Here is a 13,080-nt window from a genome sequence, read left to right as displayed (position 1 = left end):
GCTAAAGGACGGGGAGGAAAAAGCGATTTTCACCAAAGCACAACTTTATAAACTTCACAAGAAATCTTATCAGAAGAATAAATGTGTTTAGGGAGGCCCATGTAATTACACTGCCCCAGAGGAAATGTGAGAGATTTAGAGGTACATTGACTTGATAAATGTCTATAACAGCTTTGAAGAGGAAGCGTTAAGACAGAAAATATGCTCCAGATTATAATTAGTGTAGTATCACATTTTTTGTTTGTCATGTTTCTTTTTTGTTTTTTGCATCGCTCACCATAATGAACAAAAATATGCTCTACGGTCGGAAATTGTTTCAACAACTGCACATCTTTTACACATTCCAATTATTTCCATTCTATATTTTACATGTTTATGTCTCCCATCAGTTTGATACCAGAGGCCACCATACTCACTTATGCCAAGCGGCTTTGCCAGTGTTAGGAAATGTTCTTTTAAAGTTCTCCAAAGGATGGTAAGAGATCTAATCTAAGTTAATGTTGTACTACACACGGGTCCTGCTTACATCACACATGTCAAGGAAACAAAGGAAAAAGATCAACATGTATGGCACTTTCTGTTGTGCAGTAGCATGGTTTAAAATGGTAAATACTCTGAGTTATTAAAGTTCTCATTTTAGGCAAGTAATAAAAGTCATTTACCCCATAAAATTACTCAGCACAAAGGTGTCCTTTGATGTCCATGCACAGGAAACCACACGCTGCACTTATAATAATTTCACTGTTGTGTCTGGGTGACAGCAGGCAGAAGGACAGATGGAAACAGACCTGAAGTGAAAAATTAGTACAACAAATAGAAATTGGCAAATAAGAAGAAAGGCAGGACGCATTGCAGTCAGATCACCACCATGTTTTTTGTTTTTTTTTCCACTCCTAGGATACTACATACTCCCCTGGTCCTGTGCCAACATTTTTCTTTTTTGCTTTCTCTGGAGATTACTAGATACCTTGAACCACTTTATGACTGTGGTGCTTGATGTCTCGCACAACTTTCTCATTACAGAGTGAGTCTGTTTTATATTTGGATGTGTTGTTGTTTGGAGACAGCTATACACACACAGTATATATTTTTTTTATTCTAATAACCTGTGACAACCATCCATTCATCTTCTACTGCTTATCCTGTTCAAGGTCATGGGGGGAGTTGGAGCCTGTCTAGGCAAACAGAGTGAAAAGGGTACATCTCCAATCCATCAGCATACAGAGACAAGCAGCCATTCACTCTCACATTCACACCTACGCTCAATTTAACTTGACCTGGAATCTGCTTGTCTTTGGACTGTGTTGGGCTTTTGGCTCGAGTACCTGAAGGGAACCCACGTGCACATGGGGAGAACGGGCAAACTCCGAACCTGTGACATGTTTATATTCATTTATTGGCATAATTTTGACACCCGTAGGTGCATGATGGCACCAGCCACCAGCACGGATCAGTGCTGCAGGTGCACCCATGGTAACAATACACAACTCCTTATATGGACATCCTGAGGGTATGTGTGGGGTCTTTTTTGTCAAATTCATTCTGATTTTAAATATTTTGAGTAAGTTTTGCTCAGGTGTGTTAATAAAGTTGGTGAAAATTTAATCTTTTTCCATCAGATTGCTGAAAAAGGATATAAGAAACTCTATATTGCACATTCGTACACTCTCTGTATATACTCTATGTTTTAACACAGTAGGCTAATGGAAAAAAAGCAGCCAAAAATGCTCTGTGTTCTAAGGGGTTAATATGCATATGAGATAAAATCACTCACTCTCTCATCTTCTACCACTTTGTCCTCCACATGAGGGTTGCAAACTGAGCTTTTTTGGAAGAAAGAATCACACAGACTTGGAGGAAATCATCTCTCTTATGTGGAGGATAAGGAAATAGCTGGTAGTGGTCGAGTGCAAGTTAAAGCTGGTTACATCTGTGCTATTGCTGTTGCTATTTAATAATAATACGTTATATTAATATGTAATGACAAAAAATAAACTTTATTCTTGTAAAATTACGACTTTATTCTTGTCATCTTCCCCTTGGATGTCCATCGCAGGGCGGCGATGACGTCAATGGCATCCAATTCTCATAATATTACGACTTTATGCCCGAAAGATTCATTTCTTTTAATCAGTAAGATATAACCTTTGCAAAGGAAACAAAACAGTATAGCTTAACAGTAAATATGTGTCTCATCATCAACACTGCTCCAACATGTCATTACATCTGTATAACACATCACCAAAAACACATCTCCCACTGGCTGTAAATAAAGTATCTCCTCTCTCTATTTCAACCCGCTCTCCTCTCTATTTAGAAAAAACAGCAAAAAAGAAAATATATCCATATGAATTCCTCAAAATAACTTTATCTGTCTTGTGGTTCTTTCTATCCATTTTCATCCAAGCTTTCCTCAGACGCTGACACCATCAAATGAACAAAGGGAAGCAGATGAACAGAGGACAGAGGGAGGATCAGATGAGTGGGAGGTGCACGAGGATGTCAGAAAATAGATGTTTCTGTCGATTTTGCAGTAGAAAATAAAGGCGTGGAGGACAGCGCGGCTTAAAGCCAAATCAATGTTGTCAGCAGCTGGCAGTTAAGAAGGGGCCATTAAAGTTTAAAAAGTTTGGAAAGCAGTACTGGAATTAGGGCCAAATGGGTTAGAGGTAGGAGAGCACTGGCTTCCATTAAAATCAAACCCAATGAGAGTTGACAGCTCCTCTCAGGATTCCTGTAGTCCTTCTTTTTCATCAACTTATCTCTGTCTTTCTTTCTCCCTCTCCCTTAATCTCTCCTTCTCTCCTACATTCATTTGCTTTTCATTCTTTCTTGTCCATCCATTTTCTTCCCCCTTCAATTCTGTCCACTCTCTCACCGCGTCTGTATTAAGCGCTTTGTTGGTTAATTTTGCTCTAACTTCAATCAATCTTTTCAGACCTTTAGTCATTTTTGTCACGTGTCATACGCGGGTCTTTTGAGCACTTTTCACGCAGCACTAATCTCCATCCTCTTTATTGGAGAGAAGTTGTTTCACTTCACTCACTATTTCGTTTAGTCAGAGTTCAAATTATGGAACCTACGTTTGACACGTGTCGGTAATGTTTCTGTCAGTGCCAGTTGTCAGCTGTACACATTTGGAGAAAAGTAGGTTCCATATTAATACATTGTAGTATTAGTTGTAGTACTATTTGAGTGGAAAAGGTCCAGTATAGTGGGATCTTAGCACTTAAGCTTATCCCTGCACTATCTCCTTCTGCACTCTCACCCTCTGCCAATCCACTGTTCGTATCTTGTGTATTTCCTTCCAAGACTTCTTCTATGTAGCTTATTCCGCTTTCGTAAATTTGGATAGAATTGTTTGCTAAATGCTTAAACGTAAATGTACACTGGCGTACCTATTAGTGGGCAAAATTGTAAGGTTTTGTTGTTAATTTCCTTTTTTTTGTTCAGAGGTAGGCAGCGCAGATATAAACCCCAGTGAGTGATATTGCAACACATGAAGCAAATACTGTCTAAAAAACAGTGGTTTGTGGTTTCAATGGGTAATCCCTGCATCTCAAGGTATATCAGAGGAGCATTAGCTGGAACTTTGGTGGAAAGAAATCCACTGCTGACATCACTACATCATGTCATGTCATCATGACTTATCCCTGTGGATGATGGGTGCCATCCAACTGGATACTGCCCATGGGTCAGCATCACATAACATTAAATATACCATGGTTAACATTTCTTGTTGTGTTCATAATATATATAAAACTGGCTGCTGGGAGATGAACTTAGGTTAGCACAAACTCTTAACAAAGTTGGCTTACCATAGAGTTTTAATGTTTGTTGACACAATGTTTGAGTTTATTAAGAAGCTGTAGCCTGAAGGTGTTATTGGTGTGGTTCACTGGGACTTAGTGTTGTCTCTCTCCCACTCTTGTTGTTGTTTTACCTGCGGTTAAGGCAAAATGGTGAGTGAATGAGAGAATTAGACTGCCAGCAGGGGGTCACTCCCTGCAGGATACTCTGTTGCTGTGAAAGTCATGCAAATATGTGAATGTACACTATTTGTGAACGCAGAAGCACTCATTTATTATTCACATTCATTATTCACACGGATATACCTTTGTGATTTGAGAGTCTGCATCTTAATATGTTTGTTACTGTGTTTATAAGAAAGACAAAACATTAACACACAATACCTGCCAAAAGCTGGAAGAAGTGGATGATATTTTTTGGGAGGTAAGACCTGGTTTAAGGACTAGGGTTAGAATTGGGTTTTGGTTTTTGCACTTAGTGATGATGGTTAAGGTTAGGGTAAGGGGCTGGGGAAGGCATTATGTCTATGAGGGTCTTCTCTATGAATGAAACAGAAACATGTGTGTGTGTGTGTGGGTGTGTGTGTGTGGGTGTGTGTGTAGAGTAGTACAGACTAATGTTGCTTTATGTCCCATCTACATCTGGGTATCTGGGTTACTGCACTCAGTCTCTCACCAGCCTCTGTCATTTAGTCCATTGTCAGCTCCTATTCCAGCATCTGTCCCTTCAACAAGCCTAATGGTCTGTGTAATACACTTAGATAGCTTCACAACCTCCCACCTATTTGTGTTGTTGGAGTGTGTGTGACTGAAGCATGAGCAACAATGAGAACCAATATGAGCTGAGGCTACGTGAACAAAGATGTTCAATTGTGTGTGTTTCTGTGCAGAATTCTGTGTTTGAGAGAGCGAGGTGACAATAAACTGCTATTATCAGTTGGTGTTGTTGTTTTGCAGCAGTTGGCATCTCTAATGTTGCACTACCGCCGCTTTCTTGTTCCTTCCTCCTTCCTGTTCTCTCTTGAGTTCTCTTTCCATTGCTATTGTGCTGTCAATATCTGTCATACCTTTCTCAATGAACTCCTCACTGCCTTCACCTTTGCAGTCACACCTAAAAGTTGACATTTTCTGATTTAATTTGGTCCCAGGTCAGCATGATTTAAACCGGTGAAGTCTTGAGTCTTTGGAAAAGTGTGACTCAACTTGACAACCATGAAATGTGAATCTGATAACTATCTGAATACGGCCCCTGCTGCCTGAGTGCAGCACAAACCAGTTATAGTGATATCCACCCTGAAAGTCCCAAGGACAGACCCAATGATTGAGATGCGCATTTTCTACAGTCAAACAGATCTGGGTCACGTCCTAGGTCTGTTTTTCAAAACTGGACTTGACCCAAAAAGACTAAGAAGTGATCAGGTGAGTTCCCCTAATCCTGGAGGTGACGCGTCAGAGAGCAGAGGTTAGAATCATGTTAGAGAGCTCACAACAAAACACATTTGCAATGCTAATGTTGGCGGCCGTGCCATCAAACCATTGCAATTATACAAAAGGGAACCAGTTAGTTAGCTGAAATAATAAGGGCATTAGCTGCACTGCTTTAGTCAGCAGAATGGAATACTGACACTTAAGTTAATCAGACATGCTTACCTTTTGTAGTCTTCAATCATCTAGTCTAGGTGAAAGTGATGTATTTTTGGCTTTTTGTTACAGTTTGAATTCACAAATTGAAAATCTACCCCCAGTACTTGGACGTCCCTTCCCCTCTCTTCTGCTGTCTTTTGCTCTCATTTACCTCTTCTATTCATTCCAGGAAAAGTTCGCTCTGTCATTGCCACCTTCCCCTCCTTACAGCTCATTTACCCTCACACTCTTTGTCCTGTGCCCCAGCTGTGCCAAAGGAAATCATCCATGAAAAATGTTTTGACCCTCTATAATTGCCACTTCCCACATGTTTGCCATCACTCTGAAGCCAGAGCAACGTGCTTGCTTAACTGAGATATGGGTGTAGACACATTTATCCTGTACACACTCAGCCAGCCACCCACACACATGCTACACTCACAACTCCATGGGGGAGACATACAGTACATATGACACAATTACTGATTCATCCACACTATACATCACACATGCAGTCGCATGGGTGCAGTTTGTAAGCAAATTGAAAACTTTTAATGCTAAAATCCCTGAGTTGGTATTGCATCATTGGTTTATATTCAGCTTAGTTTTTCATGGTTTTAGAATCTGATGTAGCCTTTAGTGGTGAGGGAAACAGAGCTGATGAGGAGGTGTTGGGTAGGTATGGAGTTAAGAAGAGAAATGTAAAAGAACAGAAGGTCGTGAGAGGATCATAGAGTGGAGGAAGATGCTCACAGGCTACAGACCATATACTATGCAGAAGTCCTTCATATTGCATATGAAAGAGAAGAGCGGCTAGGCAGCATTGGATGATAGGTTATGGTCTGTAGGATGTCTTTCGAAAACCAAGAAGGGGACGTTAATGAAGGCAGAGCCAAGGATTAAATGGTGGAAGCTGAAGAAGGAATAAAAAGTTACCAGATGATTGAGAAAGTTCAGCTAAATTGGTGAGGGATACAACCAAGAGGGTATTTGGTGTATCCTCTGAACAGTGGAAAGGAGACATGGAAATGTGGTGGTGGAACGAGGAAATACAGGGAAGTATAAGGAAGAGAATGGCAGAGAAAAATTGGAGGAGGAGACGTGCTATAATGATGTGGCATGATGAGAATATTCAAGGCTCGGGTTGAACAGCTTGGAAATAATGTAGGAGAGGCATGGCTGAGATGGTTTGCTCACATGCAGAGGAGGGAAAGTGAATATATTGGACAAAGGATGTTGAAGAAGGAGCTGCTGGGCAGAAGGAAAAGACCACAGAGAAGGATCGTGGATCTTGTGAAGGAGGACATGTGGACAGTTTGATTAACAGAAGAGGACACAAGGGATAGGGCAAGATTGAGGCAGATGATCTGCTGTGCCGACCCCCAGAGAGAAGCCGAGAAGAAAATATTTAACACACGTGCACTGAAGAAGCTGCTAATGATCAAATAAGAATTGAACACTCCAAATGAGAATTGCTGTAAATTGTAGTTCATTTGGATAACATTTGATAACAATGTGATCAGACCTATTCCTGACTTTGTTTTGCATGTCCTGTTCAAAGAGCTAAAAGAATGAGGGTGTGAAGGTGTCAGTGTTTGTCACAATTGTAGAATGCAGTTGCAATGCAGCCAAGTCACTGAATATTTGCAGAAACAAACCATATTCACAGAGACATGTATTTTCAAACACACCCAGAGTCATGTGCACAGACCCTTATATGCCCTGTGTACAGGTCAACCTAATGCTCACAGACACTTTCATTCCGGGTGAATGTCAGCACTAATCCAACCTCAAGCAACAACAAATGACTTCCTCTCCTCTTCCTACACTTCCCTTCCCTCTTTTTACCCATCTATCTAACTGTCCATCCACCACTTCTGCTGAACTGTCCTCATTACCTACCAAGCACCGATCCATTTCTATCTTCCCCTTCCCATCCACCGGCTCCTCACCTCTCACCTCATTGCTATTGATCTCTCCCTCATCCCGTCCCTCCTTGTACGTTGTCATTTCTAATCCACACCATTTTCTAATCTCTAATTATCATCCTCCTCCTCTTTGGTTCTTGTTTGCCACCTCACTTCCTCCATCTTCACCATTTGTTCACTCCCCCTTAGTTTGTTGCCATGATGTTTCCAATGTTATGGGAGGATAACCAGTAATTTTATTGGCATTTCCACATGCACGCACCAATCTCTCCCCATTCTCACATCACATTGCCATGCCCATGTTCAGGATTTTGTTGCTATGGCAAGCTGGGTGTTGGAATTAGATTTGGGTTATGTTGTCAACCGTGACTGAGTCCTCTCCTCAGTAAGGCTGTAACTGAGCCCTGGCAGCTTTTTATTGGGGAGCCAAAGGGAAGATGACAGGTGAGCACCAGGGACCTGTAAAAGGGATACATTGACATTTAGAAATGTGGTGTGGTATGTTTCTTTACCCAGCACATAGGAAAAGAAGTGCACATATTTGTTTTTCACTACATTCTGAAATGTTCCATTGTCTTTTTTTACTATGTATCCATTAAAACCAATGACTTTGGCGGGCTAATAAATTGGTTGAGTGAGTTGAAGTAAATATGGAAGTGTTAAAACTACCTATTTGCAAAGCGTAGTATTTGGCAAATAATAAACATGTCTACATATGAAGGCAGTGTATAGTTTAAACTTCACAGGAATAAAAGGTATGGCCATGAAATACGCCAGTTGCCAAAACTTAGATCTTATAGTCATAAATATTTATAGCCAAATTAGCTTTCACTTCAGCTGCAGTGAAAGTAGCTGTTTTTAAATGAACTTCAGCTCTATAATAATACTTTTTCTGTCCTGCTGAAACACACCAGTAGTTTTGTCAGTGCATTGGATGAAAAAGCTCAATTGATCAACACCACCATGTATCTACTGAGGCTGTAACGCTTAAGTTGCCACCAACAAAAACTAGGTATTGTGTCTAAAAATCTATAAATAATTTAAGTGTATTTTTTCCCTTAGGGGATGTTATGCGATGACAAAACTGCATATCCTGTTTGCCTATTCATTTATTGATTAAATATCACCCCATACAACACATCAAGGTCCATGAGACCTTGTAGAAAAATACTTCTTGACTATTATATAAAGGATGACACCTCCTTTAAGGCTCTGATTACCTTCCTTTTTATCTCGAGGTCAGTGGCTTATAAATGCACATATATTAATTGTGTGTGTGTGTGTGTTGTTTAAATAGATTGAGATGTGCCCTGTCAGCCAATGTAGAATCATTAGTAATACTAATTGGTTTCTCACTTGTGGGGTGTCTCAGTCCCTCATAGCATTCCTTGCCTTCTCCTTCATTCATCTTATGTTCCTTTCTTTATGACGTCTCATATACTTCCAATAACTTTGGATTTGACATTTTTTTCCCCTCTCCCCCTCCCCCCTCCTCCCCACCCCCATTTCCCTCTGTTGTTGCATTCATAGCTTTTTCAGTGCAGTCGTGTGTGTCAGTCACAGCAGCACAGTTAGCAGTTAGCACAGTTAACAGGGACAACACGGCATTATTGTGACGTATTGTGAGCCGCTGGACAAAATGCGACCAAAGCTGAGTGTTCGACATACCTGTCAGTTTAAGTCAGAAATCCAGAGTGTTAGTCTGAAGTAAAAAAAAACTCCTATCTTTCTCTGTATATGTTTTTTGACAGTCTAAGTCTACAATCGCACCATTCCCCCACAGCAATGCGCTCTCTGTTTGTCTGTACTCACAAATATAAATTATTTTCTGCTTTTTTCTGTTTTTCTGTGTTTTACTTAGTCAAGACCACACAATCTCCCTTCTCGACAGGCATAACATCAACGCCTCTGAGTCCATGTCATATTTATGTATAATTGTATTGTACAGCTGTTCTTCATTATGATCAAGTGTTTTCTAAATCAGCTTGTGTTGGATATTCACAGATCTTTCTAGATGCCAACGCCATCAGGCTGGGCAACATTCCCCTCGGCAGTGCTGTGGATCCCCTGGAGGGGGCACCGGCAGGTACCACCTACACTAAACAGACTGTCTACGAGCTGTGTGCCTGCGCTAATGGTAAGCTCTACCTGTCTCCAGCTGAGAAAGGCTCTACCTGCCAAACCACAAGTAACTTTTGTCTCTGGAGCTGAAAGTATAAGGTGGACATATGGACCCAGGACAAATGGACTACTTTCGAAGTACGAAGCTCATGCTAGCCAAGAGACTGAATCCTCCTGAATCAGGGCTTGGAGGGATACTAATGCCAGCTAACAGATCAAATCAACATGGATTGTGGCATGGCCAGAAGTTCGTGTCCATTAACCAACCAAATACTATATGGCTTACAGCTTGGCAGAGGGTTTAACGCTTGCTAACAGACCAAATCAACATGGACTGTGGCATGGAGTGATGCTAATGCCAGCTAAAGGACTGGAGCTTGGACAAGAGCTTGGTGAGAAGCGACCTCACCAACCAAATTAATATGGATTGGTCAGTAGCTAATGAATTCAAGTTGATGGATGACTCAGCAGGAAGCAAAAGCCAACTAGATGGGTTTGTGAGTTAAAAGCTAAGATCACGCATGGATGGTCATGGATGGACAGTCTCTCTCCAAGATGCTCAGTGGCTGCCTCTGCCATCATTGAATAGGTGCAATGATCGTGTCTGAAAGCTACAAAGATTACATTTGGGGGGTTTGCTTGACAACAGCCAACTTTTACAAACAACGTGAATTGTGTTCACCGTTTAACCAAAATGATCTAGAAATCACACCGGCTTTTGTAAGGATGCTAAGATGTGGACAAGCATATTTGCCAGCGGGGACTGATGTACCCTGCCTTAGAATTGTGGGTTATCTGTTGGCTAACTGACATCAGTAAAGACTTTGGTCTAGCTCTGCAAGTAACTAACAATTAAATCAAACAATGGTTTATTCTAGTGGGAAGCTAGCTAATGGACCAATCTATACCAGTAAGGCCTTCCCCCTCCTCCCCATATAATATTAAACTTAAATGTTAAAGTTTGACCCTTCCACGTTAACATGCATCCTGTAGTGACTACTGTATGTTCTTTAACCCCACTCCATTGGATAGACAAAGCAAATAACTGTGCTTCAGTCTTGTATCCACCAGCTTTCCCCCATACATTCTCTGATTTGCATTTTTTAATGTTCTTGTAGTTCTTTCTGGTCTCCTTCACCATATTTTGCCACCATTTCCATTTTTCTCTTCTCCATGTTCATGTGATCACAGATGTAATGATGCCCCCCCACCCAATGTCTGTCTACATATCTTTTGAGTTCCACAGTGTAGTACAAAAGAAAAAAGAAAATGAAGATACAGTAAAAGGTTATTCCGACTTAGGTTACAATAAGGTATTAGTTTTTGTTATGGTATGAATCTAATATCTAGACAGGTAGCACTCAGGTGATCGTCAGAGCAAGTCTGATCTTGTTTGATGTATTATACATCTTCATCCAAAATAGCTTACCTGTTAGAGTTTTTCATTGCTTTTGCATGACTTTCTTGCTCTTGTGTCATCACCCCTTCATCTTTTATTTTAATTTTTCATTATTTTTTCATTTTTCCCTTGCTTAGCTTCCTTACCGCTCTCATTTCTTATGAGCAGTCAAATTTGAAATGTCTTATCCCATGTTTATCTATTCATCAGCTCTCACGTCTCTTTCGGCATCAACTCAATATCTCAATACTCAAATAATTGCTCCTCAAATCTTTCTCCCTTCAACTCTTCAGCAACATAAGCAAGCAAATTGTAATCAATTTTGTACTGTTTACTTGGAGTTTGGCAACAATTTAAGTCAGCTGGTTGAGTGAAATCCAAAAGCATTTCTGGTCTAAATGACATCTGAAGTCTTGTCATGATTGCTGAATACTTTAATCACTCTTACTCTACCTGTAAGGTTGTACTCAGCCAGTGTATGGAGGAAACCAATTACAGCCAATCTAATACAGTCATTTGTGGCACTAGTGAAAGGTTATTGCCATAAATTTGTTAATTAATGACAAATAACAACCCTGGAAATGGGCAGATCCACCAGGAAACCTAGACTTTGTGACAAAAATGCAGTTAAAGTTCTGGTTATTTTCAGTTCATATATTAGGCACATTGTTTTAAGCCCTCTCCAAGTCAACATCCCATGACCCCTTTCAGAAACCCCCAGTGTGAGGTGGTGTAATGAGTACAAGCATTTGAGCACACCCACTTTAAATAAATAATAAAATACTTTTAATAAATTATAGGAACCACCACTCCACACTCCATTTTTTAGAACCCAGATAATCTGAGGCAAAACGTATCCAGCTTCTTCCTTTTTACCTCTACAAGATAAATGAATGAGGCTTCCCATGAGTCTACAAATCTTAACCTAGGTCCAAGAGTTCACCAAGATGTTCTTTTCACTAGCCAACACTCTCTTCCTTTGCCGAGTGTCTTTCCCCAAATTCCAGGTTTTGAGAGGCAATTTTAATTCCATATTTGTGTTGATATAAAACATATTGCAGCCTCTCCATTATCAGAACCAATCATTGATCATTGACGTTAGGCCCTGGATGTTGTCGTACCATCTACGCTGAAGTAAAAGGGTCAAATGTGGTGTTTGTTATGGCCAATCCATGAAAAGCATGTCATTCCAAAAGACATTAGTATTACTCCCAATCATAACCCGATAGATTTCTCTATCATTGTCCACATGAGTGTTGAAGGTTCCCAAGCGAACTATAGAGTCCCAAGTTGAAACCCTTTCCACGACCGCACTTTGAGACACACACAAACACACACAAACCCCTCCATCATGTTAAGATGGCATTTCAGAGGTGTCTTTATTGGTGTGAATGTTCTCAAGCTGGCTAACATAGAAGTTACTGGAATCTTTGGTAGGAATTATGGGTACATAAATATGGTTATATGTGAATAGACTCCGCTGGATTGAGGCCCTGAGACATACTTTCTTTTTTCTTTTTCTTTTTCTTTTTTTTTTTTTAAACAAAGTGATACACAGGTGCCTTTGCTGCTGTTGGTAAAAGCACATCACAGTCTGAACGTTCACCCTCAGTGGACCATTTGCAAGTGTGTGGACAAACTATTTATCAATCTACCTATCTATCTATTAAGTTTTCAATGTTTTTCCTTCCCTCTCTCCTGGTTTTGTAGAGTTCTCAGTATATCCAGTTGAGCAAATTAACAATTCAATCCTGGTTTAAAAAAAAAAAATTCTGATGTGTTACCTTATGGTTTTATTCTTGATAATAAAAAAGCACAAATTATGCCATGTATATAACAATACCAATAAAATACAAAATAAAATAATATTGTTTTTCAAAATAATCTTTGGTGTTTTCAGCTTTTTTTAAAATCATCACTTTTAGAAAAATGATCTATGTAATGATCAGTTGTTATTTGATACCTGTGCTAATGAGGGAAATATCTCACCGCATTAGACTTGTTTAGTAGTGAGTGATTGAAGTACTTTCACCACATTCATCATTGTCCTACCACGAATCTCACAAGTTCATATCAAATCTGTTTGTTTGTTGTGATGTCTGACTAAACCTTGTTACCAAATGTGCCTTTAGGCTAATGTATTGGACTGGTTAAAAAGTAATACACTTATGGAAATGCTATAGAAAATCACCTTGGGTAA

The 13,080-nt window shown here is 40.0% G+C and overlaps 1 protein-coding gene across 1 annotated transcript in view; it reads left to right on the top strand.

The window, feature by feature from the left end:
- The window catches only part of LOC122770640 (zeta-sarcoglycan), a 129,311-nt gene extending 116,550 nt beyond the window's left edge, over positions 1-12,761 (top strand). The window contains exon 7 of the mRNA XM_044027604.1: positions 9,365-12,761. Within this exon, the coding sequence (XP_043883539.1) occupies positions 9,365-9,571 (207 nt within the window). The 3' untranslated portion in view covers positions 9,572-12,761. The remainder of the gene's footprint in view (positions 1-9,364) is intronic.
- Positions 12,762-13,080: the final 319 nt, after the last annotated feature.

This window comes from Solea senegalensis, linkage group LG6, assembly GCF_019176455.1.
Source record: "Solea senegalensis isolate Sse05_10M linkage group LG6, IFAPA_SoseM_1, whole genome shotgun sequence".
In the NCBI taxonomy this organism is placed as follows: Eukaryota; Metazoa; Chordata; class Actinopteri; order Pleuronectiformes; family Soleidae; genus Solea; species Solea senegalensis.
This window is presented reverse-complemented; position numbering and strand designations above follow the sequence as displayed.